The sequence below is a fragment of the Somniosus microcephalus genome, chromosome 15 (assembly GCF_052327205.1).
Source record: "Somniosus microcephalus isolate GS21.2 chromosome 15, FLI_Smic_1.0, whole genome shotgun sequence".
Taxonomy (NCBI): domain Eukaryota; kingdom Metazoa; phylum Chordata; class Chondrichthyes; order Squaliformes; family Somniosidae; genus Somniosus; species Somniosus microcephalus.
This window is the reverse complement of record NC_141001.1, coordinates 118,682,174-118,703,932: the sequence shown is the minus strand read 5'-3', so window position 1 is coordinate 118,703,932 and position 21,759 is coordinate 118,682,174. Positions and strand designations below refer to the sequence as shown.

At 52.0% G+C, this 21,759-nt stretch overlaps 1 protein-coding gene across 10 annotated transcripts in view; it reads right to left on the bottom strand.

Moving 5' to 3' along the window:
* ppfibp2b (PPFIA binding protein 2b) overlaps nt 1-21,759 on the bottom strand; it is a 474,628-nt gene that overhangs the window by 11,255 nt on the left and 441,614 nt on the right. For 9 of the 10 annotated variants that reach the window (XM_086008336.1, XM_086008341.1, XM_086008339.1 and 6 more), the window contains 2 exons: nt 15,583-15,762; nt 88-153 (listed from right to left, as the gene is read on the bottom strand). In XM_086008336.1, coding sequence (XP_085864462.1) covers nt 88-153; nt 15,583-15,762 — 246 coding nt within the window. Of the gene's footprint in view, nt 1-87; nt 154-11,902; nt 15,763-21,759 lie in introns of those variants that run through there. The other variant, XM_086008344.1, reaches the window with a different exon arrangement.

Sequence of the window (21,759 nt, the reverse complement as noted above, 5' to 3'; positions counted from 1 at the left end):
AGTTCATGAAATTGCCGCACATGGGGCTGAATGACTGGAGGCACACGCAAGCCACAAAGCTGTTTTAATTCAAGGCACCATACTCACAGTAAGGTTGTTGATGCCCTCCGAGAAAGCCCCTATCTGCTGGACAGTCCTTTCAGAGTCCTCCATCTGTAACACCAGGCATCATCCACATCAAAGCTGAATCACAATGGAAAACCCTGACCTGATCTCCACATTGCTCCACCTGAACCGACGCTGGTTTGGCAGCAGGCCTATGACTTGGTTGGGGGACAAATTGAGCCAACTTCTCCGTTGATGTTCGTTGATTGTGGGACTCGAGCTGGGCTTGATTTCCCGATTGGCGAATTCCACGCGCGGGCGAGAAAAAAAAAATCAACTTGCGTAGCTCAGGGGGGATGTGAGGAAAATCTTTTTTACGCAGCGAGTGGTGAGGACCTGGAATTCGCTGCTGACGGAAGTGGTGGAAGCGGAGACACTCAATGTTTTCAAGGGGAGACGGGATAGGCACTTGAGGGAAATAAACTTGCAGAGCTACGGGGATAGAGCGGGTCACAACATAATTCCAGCCAAGGAAGGCCATTCGGCCCCTCTTAATTCATCTGTCCTGAGAGATGCTACCATTCCCACCAGCGTAGCATCCAATTGTTTCTTAAAGGATTCCAGTTTATTTTGTCTCTGCTATCCTATCTGGGAATTTATTCCACATGTTGATCACTCTCTGAGTGAAGAAGAGTTTCCCTACATCAGTCCTAAAATGACCTTTTACTAGTTTGAACCTGCACGACCCCCCTCCCTCGCAGTTTAATTTAAAGTAAGATTCCGGATTTACCTTTACAATTCTCTTAAGAATCTTACGAACCTCCACAAGGCCACCTTTCAGACTCCTCCTTCCAAGACTGAGAAGCCCCAGTCTCTCTGAGCTTTCCTCATGATTCTGCCCCGACGCTGGGAGTCAGCCTCACAGCTCTTCCCTAGACTACCTCCAGTACTTGAACATCTCCCTCGTTTCTCAGCGACCAGAGTTGGACGCAGTATTCACAGTGCCGTTTAACCAAAGCACTATACCCATTGATACATTTTGGTCGGACGAATGGGGAGCGGCAATATAAAGTAAATGGTACAATTTTAAAGGGGGTGCAGGAACAGAGCGACCTGGGGGTGTATCTACACAAATCTTTGAAGGTGGCAGGACAGGTTGAGAAGGCTGTTAAAAATGCACACGGGATCCTTGGCTTTACAAATAGAGGCAGAGAGTACAAAACAAGGACGTTATGCTAAACCTTATAATAATAAAAATAATAATAATAATCAACTTTATTGTCATTGTTAGTGCACAAGTGCAGTACAACGAAATGTAGGCTTGCGGCTCCCGAGAGTGTACATTTAGATTAAGACATTTAAACATTCAACATACATTTGGCTTGTAATACATTAACATAAACATAACCCTAATAAAGTGTATTGGCAGATGTGTAGACTTTAGAGTTTATTTGTGGAGTTCAGTAGGATGACAGCCCTGGGAAAGAAGCTGTTCCTAAATCTGGTCGTACGGGTGCAAATGCATCTGTAGCGTCTCCCAGATAGCAGGAGGGTGAACAGACTGTGGCTGGGGTGGGTAGGGTCTTTGATGATGGACCGTGACCTCCGTAAACAGCGTTTCTGGTATATGTGCTCTATGGTCGGTAGCCGGGTGCCGGTAACACTCGTTCGGCCCCAGCTGGAGTATTGTGTCCAATTCTGGGCACCGCACTTTAGGAAGGAAGTGAAGGCCTTGGAGAGGGTGCAGAGGAGATTTACTAGAATGGTACCAGGGAGGAGGGACTTCAGTTATGCTGAGAGACTGGAGAAGCTGGGGTCGTTCTCCTCAGAGCAGAAAAGGTTAAGGGGAGATTTAATAGATGTGTTCAAAATTATGAAGGGTTTTGATAGAGTAAATAAGGAGAAACTGTTTCCAGTGGCAGGAGGGTCGGTAACCAAAGGACTGTGGCGTACCGATCACAGAAAGGACACAATCCGCTTTCTGGTCCGTAGACTATAAATCAGGCGTCATGCCTTTAAGAAGGATCACACCTTTAAGAAACTCGATCTGCAACATAGTTAAGCCCAGAGCAGGGGAGGGGAGTCGAAGCTGTGCACTGATGAAAGGTAGTCGTACTTGGTGTAGTCTTGGACTCCATTTTGTGTTCAACATGCAGCCTCAACAATTAAACATTTTCTGTTGAACGTCTCCGAGTTCAGTATTTTTTGCTAGGAGTACGTAGACTCCTACATTGGTGACCCCGACGCTCAGGACGACTCCTAAGCGTAACCATGGCTGACACAAACGCAGTTTCTGTGAAGCTGCCGGAGTTCTGGGAGAACCTGGTTCCTTCAAGCCGAATCGCAATTCCGACTCCGCGGCATCACTGCCGACGCAACGATGTACGACTACCTCCTCGCCTCCCTGGGCAGCTCCACAATCACGAAAGTCTGGACAACACTACAAAACCCTCCGGAGGAAGGCAAGTACGCACATCTCAAGGCTGCACTCATTAAAAAATTCACAGCCTCCCAATTCTTGCGCAACCGCCACCTCCTCGACCTCCCGGGCCTCGGTGACTCCATGCCGTCAGACTTGCTCTCACACATGCTTGCTCTGACCGACGAGAAACCACCCAGCTCCCTCTTCCGCACGCTCTTTATCCGCCAACTACCTCCCAACATCCGCCCGGCGATCGTGGCATCCAGCCTTATGGACCTCGAGGCCCTGGCTGACGAAGCCGATAAGCTCCTGTCCGCCAGCTCCAACCACGCCGTCACCCCCGACCTGGCCTCCGCAGCGTCGGCGCGCGCTCCACCCTCTATCGCGCGGCCACACAGCTCGGCCACGAGGCCCCCCAGGCCCCCACGTCCCCCAAGCCCTCCGACCCAGGGCTACTGCTACTTCCATACCCGGTTCGGCGCACGGGCACGCCGCTGCAGCCATCCCTGCACGTTTCCAACCGCCCCCACACCAGCCTACACGATGGCCGTGGGGCAAGCAGGCGCGCTGCTGTACGTTATGGACAGCGCCTCCGGACGCCGTTTCCTATGCGACACGGGCGCGCAGCGCAGCATCATCTCCGCGTCCGCCCTCGAGATCCAGTGAGGCGGCCGTGGCCCTGCGCTGGCTGCCGCCAACGGCACCGACATCCGGACGTACGGCACCCGCACCGTCACCATCGACCTCGCAGGCCGCCGCTACCACTGGGAGTTATCACCGCCAAGGTGCTCTCCCCGCTCCTCGGTGCGGATTTCCTGTGCACCCACGGCCTGTTGGTCGACATGCCTCGGCGCCGCCTCGTGGACATGAACACCATGTTACCTATCCCGGGTGCCATGGCCCCCCCACAACCCGCCGAAATGGCGTGGCAGTGCCGCGCCCGCTCAACGGACGACTACTCAGCACTCCTGGCTGAGTTCACAGCCCTCACCAACCCGACCTTCTCCGTGAAGGTTGCTAAGCACGGGGTAGAACACTTCATCCCCACCACAGGCCCACCGGTGTATGCCCACGCCCGCAGGCTGGACCCGGCCAAGCTGGAGATCGCACGGGCCGAGTTCGCCACAATGGAACAGCTCGGCATCATCCGCCGCTCCAACAGCCCCTGGGCCTCCCCACTCCACATCGTCACCAAACCCAACGGGGGATGGCGTCCCTGCGGGGACTACCGGCGCCTAAACGACGTCACCACGCCGGATCAGTACCCCATACCGCACATTCAAGACTTCTCGGCTAGACTGGCCGGCCGCTCAGTCTTCTCCAAAGTCGACCTGGTGCGCGGTTACCATCAGGTGCCAGTCCACCCCACGGACGTTCCCAAGATGGCCATAATCACCCCTTTCGGGCTATTCGAGTTCCTCCGAATGCCCTTCGGCCTCAAAAACGCAGCCCAGGCCTTCCAGCGGCTCATGGACTCGGTCCTCTGGGACCTGAAGTTCCTCTTTGTCTACCTGGATGACATCCTGGTAGCTAGTTCCTCCAAGCAGGAACACATCGAGCACCTCCGCACCCTGTTCCAGCGGCTCATTGAGCACGGGCTCATCATCAGCCCAGCCAAGTGCCAATTCGGCCTCAGCAGGATCGAATTCCTCGGCCACCACATCACGCAGGACGGAGCCATTCCCCTGCCCGCCAAGGTGCAAGCCGTCCAGCAGTTCCCCCTGGCCTACCACCATCAAAGGCCTCCAGGAGTTCTTGGGGATGGTCAACTTTTACAACCGCTTCATTCCCAGAGTGGCCTCCCTCATGCAGCCCCTATACGAAGCCCTCCGGGGTAAGAAAGACAGAATGGCGATCGAGTGGTCGGCGGACATGTTGACTGCTTTCGACTCGACCAAAAAGGCGCTCGCCGACGCCACCATGCTCGCTCACCCACAGCCCAACGCCAGGGTGGCCCTCACCACGGACGCCTCCGACCACATGGTCGGCGCCGTCTGCAAACAGTGGGTCGACGGGGCCTGGCAACCGCTAGCCTTTTTCAGCCGCCAACTGCGCCCCCCGGAGGCCAAATACAGTGCCTTTGACCGCGAGCTCCTCACACTGTACCTGGCAGGTCGCCATTTTAGATTTCTTCTGGAGGGCCGCCCCTTCGCCGCGTTTGTCGACCACAAACCCCTGACATTCGCGATGGCGAAATCTGCGGACCCGTGGTCAGCCAGGCAACAACGCCAGCTCGCCGCCGTGTCCGAATTCACCACGGACATCCGGCATGTCTCCGGTCGAGACAACGTGGTGGCCGACTGCCTATCCCGCCCCGCCGTCCACGGCGCCCACCTGGCAGTGGACTATGCTCAACTGGCAGTGGAGCAACGCACCGACCCCGATCTGCTCTCCGCGCCCACAACCCTCCCAGGGCTGCGACTGACCGACGTCGCCTGCGGCCTGTCCGCCGTCACAGTCAAATGCGACACCTCCTTGGCACAACCCCGCCCCGTAGTCCCGGCGTCCTGGCGAAAAAGGGTGTTCGACATCGTCCACGGCCTCTCACACCCCGTCACCCGCACGTCCATTAGACTGGTGGCCAACCGATTTGTCTGGCGTGGCCTGCGCAAAGATGTGCGCGTCTGGTCCAGATCTTGCATAGCTTGCCAGCGTGCCAAAATCCACCAGCACGTCAAAGCCCCACTCGAGGAGTTCACCGTGCCAGAAAGAAGGTTCGACCACGTCCACATCGACCTCGTTGGCCCCCTGCCGCCATCACAAGGTCACACGCACCTGCTGACAATCGTGGACCGTACCACCCGCTGGCCTGAGGCCATTCCACTGACATCTACCACCACCGCCGACATCGCGAGGGCGTTCATCGGTACCTGGGTCGCTCGGTTCAGCGCCCCCTCCGACATGACATCGGATAGAGGCCCGCAGTTCACCTCTGATCTGTGGGCCACCATCGCCCGAAACCTCGGGGTGGCCGTTCACCGCACCACGGCTTACCACCCCCAAGCCAACGGACTGTGCGAGCGATTCCACAGGTCCATGAAGGCGTCTCTCTGCGCCAGCCTTGAGGACGAGGCTTGGATTGACCGCCTCCCGTGGGTGCTACTCAGCCTACGCTCCGCAGTCAAGGAAGACCTGCAAGCCTCGGCGGCGGAACTCGTGTACGGCCAGCCACTGTGCATACCCGGAGAGTTCCTGCCCACCGCCACGACCCCCTGGTCGGCTGACCAGCAACGCCACGCTTTCGCCAACCGAGCACAACAGTTCGCTCTGGTACCCACCGGCCGGCACGGCGAACCAGCAACCCGCGTACCACCTAGCCTGCACATGGCCAAATTTGTTTTCGTGCGCCATGACGCCCACCGAGGACCTCTACGGCCCCCATACGATGGACACTGCAAGGTACTCCAGATGGGGAACAAGTTCTTCCTCCTCGAAGTGGGCGGCAGAACTGACAAGGTGTCGGTCGACCGGCTCAAGCTGGCGCACCTAGAGCCCGACGAACCCGTTCAAGTGGGCCAACCCCCACCGCGGGGCAGACCGCCTAAGAGCCCGACGCGTCCGACCGCCCCGCTCCCGACACCAACCGCCAAGAGCCGTTCCGGCCGTGCCATCAAGCCGCCACGCCGGTTCGTACACTCCCTACTAGCGGATTCTGGGGGGCAGCTATGTGGCGTACCGATCACAGAAAGGACACAATCCGCTTTCCGGTCCGTAGACTATAAATCAGGCGTCATGCCTTTAAGAAGGATCACACCTTTAAGAAACTCGATCTGCAACATAGTTAAGCCCAGAGCGGGGGAGGGGAGTCGAAGCTGTGCACTGATGAAAGGCAGTCGTACTTGGTGTAGTCATGGACTCCATTTTGTGTTCAGCATGCAGCCTCAACAATTAAACCTTTTCTGTTGAACCTCTCCGAGTTCAGTATTTTTTGCTAGGAGTACGTAGACTCCTACAGGACACAGATTTAAGGTAATTGGCAAAAGCACCAGAGGGGAGAGAGATGAGGAGTTTTTTTTTTTACGCAGCGAGTTGTTGTGATCTGGAACGCGCTGCCTGAAAGGGTGGTGGAAGCAGATTCAATAGTAACTTTCAAAAGGGAATTGGATAAATACTTGAAAAGGAAACATTTGTATCTGTGGGGAAAGAGTCGAGGTGAGTGGGACTAATTGGAGAGCTCTTTCAAAGAGCCGGCACAGGCACGATGGGCCGAATGGCCTCCTTCTGTGCTGTGCAATTCTATGATCAGCACCTCCTCTGACTTGTATCTCACTCTTTTGGCTACATGGTTCAAAGATCCTATTGGCCTTGTTGAATGCTGCTCTGTGTTGGACGGACAGTTTAGTATTGAGTTGCCCAAGACGCCATTCCTTTAAATTCCTTTACAATTATCGAGTTAACCTCTGCCTAAAGATCGGCACAGATTCGGATGTGAACTTTGCTGATTGGGAAATATACAACAACAACTTGTATTTATATAGCACCTTTAAACCTAGGAAAACGTCCCAAGGAGCTTCACAGGAGTGATTATCAGACAAAACTTGATACTGAGCCAAAGGAGGAGACATTAGGACAGATGACTAAAAGCTTGGTCAAAGAGGTGGATTTTAATGAGCGTCTTAAACGAGGAGAAAGAGGTGGAGAGCTTTAGGGAGGGAATTCCTGAGCTTAGGGCCCGACAGTTGAAAGCACGGCCGCCAATGGTGGGGCGAAGGGAGTGGGGGGATGTACAAGAGGCCAGAGTTGGAGGAACGCAGAGATCTTGGTGGGTTGCAGGACTGGAGGAGGTTACAGAGTGAAGGTCCATCTGGTTCACCTTCTACCATCCTGGGAGTCGCATGATACAATGATAGTGGAGTTGTTGATCAATCACAGCGATCAATCTCTATCAGTGAGTCTACAACAGACCCAGACATGAGGTGAGGAAAACCCCCAGTGGTGGATAGCTTTGGGAACCAGAGGTCCAAAGATACCTCTTCCTCCCGAGCTCGCTCCACTCAAGTCATGTCATTCTTTTAAGTGATTAGGCCAACATACTTTTCAATAAAGTCTTGTAATTTAAGATGCTTCTGTAAATGAAAGTGTTTCTTTGTAGCACGGACTCGATGGGCTGAATGGCCTCCTTCTGTGCCGTTATGACTCTATGACTTATGACTCTAAATATCATACAGATTTATTTGTACTTTCTGTTCGTGAAAGCGAGTCTGACTTGGGTCTCAGTGGTTTCGGTTCTGGGCCCGACAATGGGTCGACTAAAGTGTAGAAATAGAGAGAGCTTAAAAATAATAGATTTATTGCCAAGTACATTAGGTTATTTGTTCCATCTGAAAGGGAAATGAGCTCCACCGTACCAGGTGTGTGGCAGCTGTGAAACGTGGCTCGTGTGAAAAGGTAAAAAAGTGGCCACACTTCTGGTTCCCACAATCCAACTTTTGAGATGATGCCAAAAAAAAATCAATGTTTGTTGCCTCACAGCGCCAAGGACCCGGGTTCGAATCCAGCCTCGGGTGACTGTCTGTGTGGAGTTTGCACATTCTCCCCGTGTTTGCGTGGGTTTCCTCCGGGTGCTCCGGTTTCCTCCCACAGTCCAAAGATGTGCGGGTTAGGTTGATTGGCTATGATAAATTGACCCTTAGTGTTAGGGGGATTAAATACGTGGGGATAGGGTGGGATATGATGTAGGGGTTACGGGGATTGGGTGGGATATGTGTCGGTGCAGGCTCGATGGGCCGAAATGGCCTCTATTTGCACTGTGGGGTTTCTGTGATTCTGTGATTCTGTGAATGGCATCCAAGCTATTTGTGTCTCTGGTAGCCTGGATCCTGGGGCCTAAGGACAATGGTAACATCCCCATTAAACTGCCTGGATCTCAAGCTACTGATAACCAACAGGTTTTGGTTTTGATTTAGGATATATTCTCCTATAGGACAGCTCCGCTAAGAACAATCCCTTTCCCAAACCTTCAGGCCCACAAACACCAAACTGAACAAACAATGACGAGGAAGTATAAGCTCAACTAGTACTGAGTTGCCAGATCATGAAACTCGAACCCTTCGAAAAGGGTTTGAAATTGGATGCAGGTTAAAATTTTCCTATCTTAACGGTAGCGGCTGATTAACAGCCAAGTTATTGCCATCGAAAGTCTTCCCAGAATTAATTATGGTGAGCAGGGGCAGGAATGACGAGTCATTCTGTAAGAGTTTTTTGTTAGGAATAGAAAAAGACCATGAGCTGCGATGAACCTTTTGACAGAACAACACCAACTACCCGCTGTTGGAGGAAAATTTAAAATGGCACCGTAGTGCCTGCTGAAATACTTGACATTTATTGACATTTTGCAGACACTGGCATAACAGACAGCTGACTTGATCTGCTTGCACCAACTTGTGATATCACTTGTACAGACGTAAGACAGGAACGGCTAGTCAACTGTTGGGGTAAAACTGTAAGAGCGAAAAATTATGTTTAGGAAGAACAAGGGAGGTAAAGGGTGTTTAAGGGCGGGGTTACACAACTGGCAGGACGTAGGTATCACTGTGAGAATAGGGTTGCGAAATATCAACATGTCACATGAAAGAAGCTAATAGTAATATAATTAAGTTGTTTGTGAAAGAAGCTAGCTAACGGTATCTATATACATAAATCAGTCGTTCTGTCTGTCCTTCTGTCTGTCTGTCATTCTGTCTGTCATCGCGTGTGCGTCTGGCGGGCTATGCGCTCGAAAGTTACAGGGCGTACCTACGCGCGCGTTACCTCCAAAGAAAGCTTATGCTTCCGAGACGGTTTTAAGCGTATTTACGTTTCGGCTGGGCTAAAATCGCGCCCGCGGTATCCCAAAAACCTTCAACATTCTGCTCATTAGCATCTCATTATCCACTCATTAGCGACAGAGTGACCTCGAGGTCGACCAATCGTACGGCGGCTTGCTGCCGCGTGCGGCCGGGCCAATCGGTGCGTGTGTGGGTGGGCTTTATTATCGTTCTGAACCGAGGTGAGTCGCCGCCGTCTTGATTCCAAACTTTTCCTTTGTTTTTCCCGCTTTCTGCGTCTTTAAAAAAAACGTTGCTTTTAAAACACATATTGTTTTTTAAAAAAATGATTTAGAAACGAATTACCTTATCTAATCTCATTAATTTTCCTACCTTTCCCCGTTTTTCCAGGTAGGCCTCGAAGCCTCGGCTTCTTCTCCGCACCGATGCCCGAGCTAGGCACCTCCCGGCCCCACTCGAAGGCTGGAGGGGCGGGCCTCAGCCCAGCGCCGCTACCTTACTAAAGGGTGCGCGCGCAGCAAGAGCTGAGACGCGGCGTCTCTCTCTGGCTCGGCCGGGGGGCGGGGCTTGCTGAGTGTCAAGGGTTACCCTGGCAACCGGGCCTGCCGGCCGTCTCGCACAGCCGCAATCGGCGGTCTTCACCTTGGGGGGGGGGGCCGCGACCCTCGGGGGGGGCCCTCGGTGGGGGGCACCCCCGCCCTCCCTCCCCCCTCCCTCCCTTCCCCCACCGCCCCTCCCTTCCCCCTTCCACCCCCTCCCCCACCGCCCCTCCCTTCCCCCCCTCCCGCCCCCCCTCCCTTCCCCCCTCCCCTCCCCCCCTTCTCCCACCGCCCCTCCCTTCCCCCCCTTCCCCCACCGCCCCTCCCTTCCCCCTTCACCCCTCCCCCCCCACCTTCCCCCCACCCGCGCTCTCTCTCTTCCCCCCAGTCTCTCTCTCTCTTCCCCCCAGTCGCTCTCTCTCTACCCCCCAGTCGCGCTCTCTCTCTCTTCCAACAACAACGTGCCCTCGAAAAAGCCTCGGCACCGCCGGGCACTTCAGCTAGTAATAATATAATTAACTTGTTTTTGACAGAATGTGATTAAGGGTTGCTAAGGTATCGGATTGGCAAAAGTTGAAGGATGCTAAATTATCAGATTGGCCAAGGAATTAATGTAATAACTGCTGATATGGTGCCTTTCCTGTTTTTAAACTGTATAAAAGAAGCTCGGCTACTATTGTAAAACCGAGAAGCTGGCAGCTGAGACCGCGGGGTCCACTGTTCTTCTTCTCCCAGAGCGCTCTGTACATTAAACTGTGCATTTTTACTTCTCTCAAACTATTTGGTTGTGTGAGTTTATTCACATAAGTCTAAGTTGGATAACGCGTCGACCTCATATATCACTTGGCCCGCTCAGGCTCCAATTAGACCCTAACACCACCTTCAACATCTTCAACCCCACACCAACTACCCACCTTCAACATCCTCAACCCCACCGACCCACCACATCCCTGAACCCCACTCACCCACCACATCCCTCAACCCCACCCACCACATCCCTCAACCCCACCGACCCACCACATCCCTCCACCCCACCGACCCACCACATCCCTCAACCCCACCGACACACCACATCCCTCCACCCCACTGACACACCACATCCCTCCACCCCACCGACCCACCACATCCCTCAACCCCACCGACCCACCACATCCCTCAACCCCACCGACCCACCACATCCCTCAACCCCACCGACCCACCACATCCCTCAACCCCACCGACTCAGCACATCCCTTAACCCTACCGGCCCACCACATCCCTGAACCCCACCGACCCACCACATCCCTCCACCCCACCGACCCACCACATCCCTCAACCCCACCCACCCCACCACATCCCTCAACCCCACCCACCCCACCACATCCCTCAACCCCACCCACCCCACCACATCCCTCAACCCCACCGACCCACCACATCCCTCAACCCCACCGGCCCACCACATCTCTGAACCCTACCGACCCACCACATCCCTCAACCCCACCGACCCACCATATCCCTCAACCCCACCGGCCCACCACATCCCTCAACCTCACCCACCACATCCCTCAACCCCACCCACCACATCCCTCAACCCCACCGACCCACCACATCCCTCAACCCCACTGACTCACCACATCCCTCAACCCCACCGACCCGCCACATCCCTCAACCCCACCGACCCACCACATCCCTCAACCCCACCGACCCACCACATCCCTCATTCCCACCGACCCACCACATCCCTCAACCCCACCGACCCGCCACATCCCTCATTCCCACCGACCCACCACATCCCTCAACCCCACCGACCCGCCACATCCCTCAACCCCACCGACCCACCACATCCCTCATTCCCACCGACCCACCACATCCCTCATTCCCACCGACCCACCACATCCCTCAACCCCACCGACCCACCACATCCCTCATTCCCACCGACTCACCACATCCCTCATTCTCACCGACCCACCACATCCCTCATTCCCACCGACTCACCACATCCCTCATTCTCACCGACCCACCTTCTATTCCATGTAAATATCGAGCTTCCACTTAAAGGCATCGGATGACCTCTTCCTATTTCCAAACCCCCCCCTGCCCCTCCCCCCACCCCACTCACGCACTATAAGGTAAAATGAAAGAGAAAAATCTTCCAATAAAAATCTCTTTATTCGTGATTTTATAAAAACAAAATTAAAACATTTTATATAGTCCTCAAAATCCAAGATTACCCAACGGTGAATTCTTTCAATAAAAAAAAACTCGTTAAGAAACTATTATCAATGGCATTAAAAAAGGATACAATCCCAATCGGTAATTTTTGATCAACTTTTAAGAATGTCAATTTGGGAAATAAGGCAAATGCTGTTTTTTATAAAAGACTCGGGGAGGGGGTGGGGAGTTATCAGCGTCGACTTGTGTATTAAACTCTCTGGAGGAAGTGTTCCTGGGCTGAGTAACTGTGCGATGGGGCCTAGAAGCCAAATAATCGAGATTAAATCCATGTTCTCCTTAATTTGTACGCACCTCAGGTTTCTGTTACTGTTTTATGATTTATCCACCAATGCGGCTACAGCGTTAAGAACAGCCCCTTTCCCAAACCTCCAAAGTATCAAGATGGCGGCCGTGACGGTCCAGTGCTGAGATCGCTCTCCCTGTTTCGGGCGGCCAGCTCTCGCCGCTCGCTCCCGCAACCGGAGCGAGGTGCTCGGCGAGTCGGGCAGAGGCAGCGCAGCGCGGGGAGCAGCAGCAGCCAAGCCGACCCGCTGGAGCACATCGGCCGGCAGCTCCTCGGCGGGAAGGAATTCCGACTGGGAGGAGGGGAGCCGAGCATGGCGGCCAGAGGCCGACCCGTGAAGAGAGAGAAGTAGGCCCTGGGCTGTGGAGCGTGGAGCCGGTGAAGAGGAGGCCGCATTGGAGTATTCACATCCCGACGATGTGTTCGGCGAGCCGGGCAGAGGAGCGCAGGGCAACGAGCAGCAGCAGCAGACTCACGACACGCTGCAGCACGTCGGCCGGTGGCTCCATTTCGGGTAACTCGCAGTCCGGATGGGAGGAGGGGAGCCGGGCATGGTGGCCAGAGCGGGAGAAGCAGGCCACCACACGTGGAGCCGGCAACAGTGAGGAGGAGGCCGCAGTGAAGAGGAGGACGGAGCGGCTGAGGGACATCGTGCTCCCACTGCCGCGGGAAGCCATTGTATTGACTCTGAACGCGGCGCTGTATGTATAGCTGACGCGTCCCGACGGGGAACAAGCATTCCATTGTACTTGTTACATATGGCAAATAAATCTAATCTGAATCAACTCCCTCAAAATTCAAACAGGGCGAGGCAGCCAGTGAGAATATAAACTCACATGGCACCAGGTCTTCCAGGGCTGCGTTGAGATTGTGTGGGCCACAGTTTGGACATCCTGGACGAAGGTGATTTAAAGAGCCAGTTCAGTGGATTTATTTAAACCTCAAAAAGTATCCTGCCTCGTTCAACCCCAATATTCATCACTTTCTCATCTCCCGCTCCCGCACATCACCCTCCCCAGGTTGGGACACTTCGAGCTGTAGACTTATCTCCCCAACACCCGCCAACACTGGCAACCAAACTGAAGCCAAGGGATGGGAAGATTGGACGAGACGCGAAGCGGGCAAATTGACACCCACCGACTTTAAACCTCTCATCCCTTCTCTCCCCCACCCCTATCCCAAAGAGATGGGCTAACTGGACAAAAGTCACTCCGGAGGCAAGACTTTCTGAGGGGCATCCAGAGTTTGGTGGGGAAGCAAACACCGAACCACCCGAGGTAGGGTTCTGCTTCCCTTTACCTTTTCCTGAACTTTAATTATTAATATGCTGCTGAACTAATTTTTCCAGATTGGTTTTCAATGGTCTCTCTCTCTCTCTCTTCCATCCCCTACCCCCAAGCCACCCCGAGCTGAAGTGAAACCTTTGGGAAAGGGACCATTCCCATAGGCTACGCTTTGGTCACACCCTCTGGAACACCACAAGGACTGTCATTAAACTGCACGGAGCCACAGATCCAAAGGACCACCATTGTGTGGGCTTCATCCTGGATGTTGCAGTGATGGGACATTACATCGACCCTAATATAATCCTTGAAGCTGGCAGAACATCCCACAAGTGAATGATCCAAGGCGTTCACCGTGCCTACTGGTTTACAAGTGGATCGGTCTTGGGCTAATAGACACCGTGCAGGTTGGTATAATTTGTCTCCCACAATCTAGCCGTTCCAGCAAAACTTTGGACCTAACTCTTTGGAGCAAAACCTTAATTGTAATTAAAGCGAAACCTGTATAGTTTAGATCATCTGACTGGTGCGACTGAAGCAGCAGCACTCAATATACCTCGCTTACACTGCAGGATAAATATTTATTTAGAAAACAAAACATGCAATTAGGACCACAAGTCTACATTATAAAAATATCGGGGCGAATTTACGAATTGGCGCTCCCAAAACGGAGCTTTTGCGTGACAGGAGCGCGCGGCGGGAGTTTGGCCGGGGAGCTTAGAGCGTCCCGTGTGGTTTATCCGACATTAAATCTGATCACACCTGCACCGGGAGCGCTAAATTCGCATCACCTGCCGTGGGGCAAAAGAGCAGCGTGACAGCAATCAGGGTGCAGGTTATGTATCGACTCGTGAACCAGCCAGTTAAATCACGTCTGGCACCGAGAGCACGGAGACAGAGGTGTCCCGCTCTCCGAATGTTGAATCAATTCCTACCCTCACAATCCCACTGTAAAACCTTGACTAGGGGATTCGACAGAAAAGTTCAACTTGAGAGGACGGTGCCAGCGGTTTAAGAAGAATGTCAAATATCTTGGCTTAAAAGAACGCGTGTGATGGGACGAGGGTAACCAGATTAAACTACGACACGGTATAAACAGGTGGCACCAAGTAAGGAGACGTTGACAGTGTCTTTGTCCCTTTGGTAGGGGCCCCGTATTTACAGATATTGCCCTCTCGGCGCGCACTTCGGCATCCCGCAGGCGCGCTGCCTGCGATTTCCGGTCAGTTCACTTTAACGCATCGCGCCCGTTGTTTCGCCGTCTGCCGCGGTGGATCCCTCCATCGACGGGCTGGTTCATCGGACCAGTGCGCTGAGGATTTTTTTTTTTTTACCTCCGAGATGGAAGCAGACACATCGGACTCAAAGTGACCGGGAATTTCCTCAGAACCACCCCTGCCCCCACCTCCAATCCCGGGAAAAGTTACGCCAGCGGGACAGAGGAGTTTTCCCGGCGAATGAGGCAGGGGGACGGCCCCCATTTCCATTGGACCGTGTTTAGCGGCAATTACCAGGAGGCAACCCAACATGGCTTCCTCTCCGAATTATAAATATAAAATATATCCATCGCGCGCAATTATTAAAACACATTTTATACAGATTTCGATCGTCTAAAATTACACGGTGCGAAAGTCGTTGATACGATTCCTCATTCCAAAAAATATATTTCTGCTGATCCTGTACAAAGTCGAATGCTTTAGTGACACACGCGCTCACTTCTCTCCACTTAAGAGTTAATGAAAAGAATGGCGGGCGAGAGGGGACGGCTACATCTCGGCGTCACGGTGAAACGTCGCATTGTTATTTACCCGTCGATCAGCGCCGTCAAACTGCAGTTGGGAACGGTTAAGATCGTTACTTTGGCTTGAGCTTTCCGGATGATCCCTCCACAGCTGTGTTAGTACGTTAGGGAGCGATGCTAGGCCCAGAGCTTCGGCCTTCCGCGCGGTTACCCAAATGTTATCATTTTTACAATCCTGGCTTTCCGAGGGCCTCCCGCTGAAGTGGTTCAGCACTTCAGGTTCCCCACCTGCTCCAGTCTGCTCAAGTCCCGGTCCGCCACGTCCTTCTTCGCTCTGTATCCCGCACAGTTCCTCTGGGAGCCGTTGGCCGCTGGGTGAATCGCGTCCATGGGGCAAATGTAATCACTCGACTCATCAAACTTCTTCTTCCTCAGATTTCCAAAATGCGAAAAGCCAAGCTTCTTTGGCTGGAACGAGAGAGAAAGAGAAAGGGATCAGCATGGATAGATGGAGTGGATAGGAAGTGACATGAATCAACTGAGCGGCCTACGGGTGGCGCTGTCCAGGGAGAGTATAAATACTCGGGCACGGGCCCAGCTTGCGCAGGACATCCTTAACAGGAACTAGTGAAGGACACAACTAGACCTCCATGTTGTAAAACAGTTGATTAAAGCTTTGTTTAACGCTTAGACCAAGTGCCTAGTAGTTTTCTTACATCAGGAAGGACCTATTTCCCATAGCAGAGGTGTCAATAACCAGGGGGCATAGATTTAAAGTAATTGGTAGGAGGATTAGAGGGGAGTTGAGGAGAACTTTGTTCACCCAGAGGGTGGTGGGGGTCTGGAACTCACTGCCTGAAAGGGTGGGAGAGGCAGAAACCCTCGTCACATTTAAAAAGTACTTGGATATGCACTTGAAGTGCCGTAACCTACAGGGCTACGGAGCAAGAGCTGGACAGTGGGATTAGGCTGGAGAGCTCTTTATCGGTCGGCACGGACACGATGGGCCGAATGGCCTCCTTCTGTGCCATAAATTTCTATGATTCTACAGTTTACTGAAATCAGCCGAGAGCCGTGGCTCAGTGGGCAGCACTCTCTCTCGCCTCTGAGTCAGAAGATCGTGGGTTCAAACCCCACTCCAGAGATTCGAGCACAAAATCTAGGTTGACACTCCCAGTGGAGTGCTGCTCTGTCGGAGGTGCCGTCTTTCGGATGAGATGTCAAACTGAGGCCCCGTCTGCTCTCACAGGTGGACGTAAAAGATCCCACGGCCACTATTTCGAAGAAGAACAAGAGAGTTCTCCCCGGAGTCCGTGCCTATATTCATCACTCAATCAACATCGCTAAAACAGATTATTCGGTCATTATCCCGTTGCTGTTCGTGGGATCTTGCTGTGCGCAAATTGGCTGTTGCATTTCTCTACATTACAACAGTGGCTACACTTCAAAAGTATTTCATTGGCTGTAAAGCGCTTTGGGACATCCTGAGGACGTGAAAGGCGCTATAGAAATGCAAGTTCTTTCTTCTTTCAGTAAATGTGGACATTGGAACCTGTCTGTAATGATTCAACTCCCCTCCTTCCAGTTTGTACCATATCGGTCACTTACGAACATAGGAACAATGACAGACAGGTAAAGACCCTCTGGTCCATCGAGCCTGTCCTATTCCATTGCGATACCTTGTGTATCATAATATATAAATTCCCCACCCCACCCGAAACCGTGGGATCTCCTGGGAGAGGTGAACAGGACCCTGGTGTGAGTTAGGGTACGGGTCAGCCGAGTTTTGGATGAGCTCAGGTTCACGCAGGGTGCAAGATGGGAGGTCGGACGGGAGATCGTTGGAATAGTCGAGTCTGGAGGAAACAGAGGCATGGATGAGGGTTTCAGCGGTAGATGAGCTGAGGCAAGGGGTGGAAATTGGGGAGGGTTAGAGAGGCCTCTGGGGGGAGGGGGAGGGGAGGGGATGAGGGGGAGGCAATTGCCTGGACGACAGGGAAGAACCACTCCCACTCCTCTGGCTCCTCAGGGAAAATAAAACCTTATTGGTAGCTGATGGCCACAGGGGCCACTGAAGAATCCTGAGTGGGACAGGCCCAACATTTGCCCCACTCATCGGGAGCAGATTTTGTAGAAGGGTCCTTCCACAAGCGTTAGGCCCCTAGTTAATATAGGCAAGGGGGGAAAAATTCAGTATCGCCCCGTTTGGGGCGCCATTATCGGCCGTGCGCAAAGTTTAGCGCCTGGCGCTAATTATCGCCTCCGACGGCAAACTTGGCTTTTATCGCCCCTGGAGGTGATTGGAGCGCTAAATCAGGCAATTCACACCTATCTTAAGGCGCAAAGACCGAGGCGCTACTTCAGAGCGCTGGCGAAGCAAGGAAGGTCAAATCAAAATGAACCTGCAAAGTGCTGCTCAGTACCCAAAACTCCTTCACACAGCGTTGAATCTCTCCAGAAGTCTCTCTCTCTCTCTCTCAGAATGCGTGGTGCACAAATGTCACCAACAAAAAAAGGCAGGAAGCGGTCGCCTTTAAATGGCGCTCCCCCAGTCCCTTTCTGACTGCAAAACGCTCCCCTCAACCTGTCGTTGTTAGCGGCAGGCGGTAAGGCAGGGGGCGCCACTCAATATTCGGTCCGGGGCGTTAACGGGGCGTTGCGCACTCGACTGAAGTCACGATCTGCCGACGCCAGAGATCGTGGCGGTAGAGTTTAGCGCCGCCACAAAATGTCTAGTTAATTTCGCGAGCGGTGCAAACATCACCACGCCCGGGCGCTAGTTGCTTTGCGCCCCATTAGCGCCGTCTTAAGGAGCTAACGGGAGGCGCAAACAACTGAATGTTTCCCCCAAGGAGGCTCACTAATGGTCCCCACAAATTTAGCAGCGGGACCAGCGCCATCACAAATTGGGTGCAGGCAATTCCACTTCTAAATTGGTGCACTTAGCACCCGTCTTATGCCCAAAAGACAAACGCAACGCCTACCAAGTTCTACCCCTCTATCGCCACGTGCAGCTCTCATTATTGGGTCGATTGGGCTTGTATTCGCTGGAGTTTAGAAGAATGAGAGGGGATCTCATTGAAACATATAAAATTCTAACAGGACTAGACAGACTAGATGCAGGAAGGATGTTCCCGATGGCGGTGGAGTCCAGAACCAGGGGCCACAGTCTAAGGATAAGGGGTAAGCCATTTAGGACAGAGATGAAGAGGAATTACTTCACCCAATGAGTGGTGAACCTGTGGAATTCTCTACCACACAAGGCAGTTGAGGCCAACTTATTAAATATATTCAAGAAGGAGTTAGATATATTTGTTAAGGCTAGAGGGATCAAGGGATACGGGCTTTCTTTGCAGAGGCTGGTGTCGGGAGCGGTGAGACCGGAGACCCAGTGAGTATTTAAACTCACTTTCGCTGGCTTTCTTTCACAGGCTGGTGTCGGGAGCAGTGAGACCAATCTCAGACCGGCGGCGGCGTTCCAGAGCCACGTCACGATTCAAAACGTGACGTGGGCAAGAGGGAGCAGCTGATTGGGTGAGTACGGCCAGGGAGTATTTATACTACTCTATAGTTTGACAGTTAAGGTTCATAGTTTATAAAGTTTAGAAGGTCTTAATTTTTGTTGTGGCTATAGTTTCTAGTGCAAGTAACCCTTGAGTATATCAATTAATTGTAGAGTAATTGGTGGTATTGATTTGATTTAAGTTAATTTAAATTAATTGAAGGGTAAGTCATGGCAGGACAGCTCGGTGCCGTGGTATGCTCCTCCTGCACTATGTGGGAAAGCAGGGACACTTCCTGTGTCTCTGACGACCATGTGTGTGGGAAGTGTATTCAGCTGCAGCTACTGGCAGACTGCATTGCGGCGCTAGAGCTGCGAATTGATACATACTGGAGCATTCGCGATGCTGAGGACATTGTGGATAGCACATTTAGGTAGTTGGTCACACTGCAGGTAAAGGCTGCACAGGCAGGAAGGGAATGGGTGACCGCCAGGCAGAGTAGTAGGCGCAGGTAGGTAGCGCAGGGGTCTCCTGTGGCCACCCCCCTCTCAAACAGATATACCGCTTTGGATATTGTTGGGGGGGGATGGCTTATCGGGGGAAGACAGCAGCAGCCAACTTCCTGGCACCGTGGGTGGTTCTGCTGCACAGGACAGGAGGAAAAAGAGTGGGAGAGCTATAGCAATAGGGGATTCTACTGTAAGAGGAATAGCTAGGTGTTTCTGCGGCCGCAAACGAGACTCCAGGATGGTATGTTGCCTCCCTGGTGCAAGGGTCAAGGATGTCTCGGAGCAGCTGCAGAGCATTCTGGAGGGGGAGGGTGAGCAGCCAGTTGTCGTGGTGCACATAGGTACCAACGATATAGGTAAAAACAGGGACGAGGTCCTAAAAGCTGAATATAGGGAGTTAGGAGGTAAGTTAAAAAATAGGACCTCAAAAGGTAGTAGTCTCAGGATTGCTACCAGTGCCACGTGCTAATCAGAGTAGAAATAGAAGGATATTTCAGATGAATACGTGGCTAGAGGAATGGTGCAAGGGGGAGGGATTCAAATTCCTGGGACATTGGAACCGGTTCTGGGGGAGGTGGGACCAGTACAAACTGGACGGTTTGCACCTGGGCAGGACCGGGACTGATGTCCTAGGGGGAGTGTTTACTAGTGCTGTTGGGGAGGGTTTAAACTAAAATGGCAGGGGGTTGGGAATCTGTGCAGGGAGACAGAGGAATGAGAAACAAGGATAGAAGCAAAAGACAGGAAGGAGAAAAGTAAAAGTGGCAGGCAGAGAAGTCAAGGGTTTAAATCAAACATGGCCACAGTAAATAATAGTTCTAAAAGGTCTAAGAGTGTTAAAAAAACAAGCCTGAAGGCTTTGTGTCTTAATGCGAGGAGCATTCGTAATAAGGTGGATGAATTAGCTGCGCAAATAGATGTAAATGGATATGATATGATTGGGATTACGGAAACATGGCTCCAGGATGACCAAGGCTGGGAACTCAACATCCAGGGGTATTCAATATTCAGGAAAGACAGGCAAAAAGGAAAAGGAGGTGGGTAGCATTGCTGGTTAAAGAGGAGATTAACACAATAGTAAGGAAGGATATTAGCTCTGATGATGTGGAATCTGTATGGGTGGAGCTGAGAAACACCAAGGGGCAGAAAACGTAAGTGGGAGATGTATACAGACCCCCAAACAGTAATGCTGAGGTTGGGGATGGCATTAAATGGGAAATTAGAGACGTGTGCAATAAGGGCACAGCAGTTATCATGGGTGACTTTAATGTACATATAGATTGGGCTAACCAAATTAGTAACAATACTGTGGAGGAGGAATTCCTAGAGTGTATACGGGATGGTTTCCTGGACCAATATGTCGAGGAACCAACTAGAAATCAAGCCATCTTAGACTGGGTATTATGTAATGAGAAAGGATTAATTAGCAATCTTGTTGTGTGAGGCACCTTGGGGCAGAGCGATCATAATATGAGAGAATTCTTCATTAAGATGGAGTGTGAAGTATTTGACTCAGAGATTAGGGTCCTGACTTTAAATAAAGGAAACTACGATAGTATGAGGCGCGAGTTGGGTAGGATTGATTGGGGAATGTCACTCAAAGGGTTGACGGTGGATAGGCAATGGCAAACATTTAAAGATCGCATGGATGAACTACAGAATTTGTTCATCCCCGTTTGGCATAAAAATAAAACAAAAAAAGGTGACTCAACCGTGACTAACAAGTGAAATTAGGGATAGCATAAGATCCAAGGAGAGGGCATATAAATTGGCCAGAAAAAGCAGCAAACCTGAGGATTGGGAGCAGTTTAGGATTCAGCAAAGGATGACAAAGGGATTAATTAAGAGGGGGACAATAGAGTATGAGAGTAAGCTTGCAGGGAACATAAAAACTGACTGTAAAAGCTTCTATAGATATGTGAAGAGAAAAAGATTGGTGATGTCAAGCGTAGGTCCCTTGCAGTCAGAATCAGGGGAATTTATAATGGGAAACAAAGAAATGGCAGACCAATTAAATACATACTTTGGTTCTGTCTTCACAAAGGAGGACACAAATAACCTCCCAGAGATGTCGGGGAACATAGGGTCTAATGAGAGTGAGGAACTGAATGAAATCAGTATTTGTAGGGAAATGGTGTTAAGGAAATTGACGGGATTCAAGGCCGATAAATCCCCAGGGCCTGATAATCTACATCCTAGGGTATTTAAGGAAGTGGCCCTAGAAATAGTAGATGCATTGCTGGTCATCTTCCAAAATTCTATAGATTCTGGAACAGTACCCATGGATTGGAGAGTAGCTAATGTTACCCCACTATTCAAAAAAGGTGGTAGAGAGAAAACGGGGAATTATATACCGGTAAGCCTGACATCGGTAGTGGGGAAAATGCTAGAGTCCATTATAAAAGATGTAATAGCAGAGCACTTGGAAAACAGTGACAGGATCGGACAAAGTC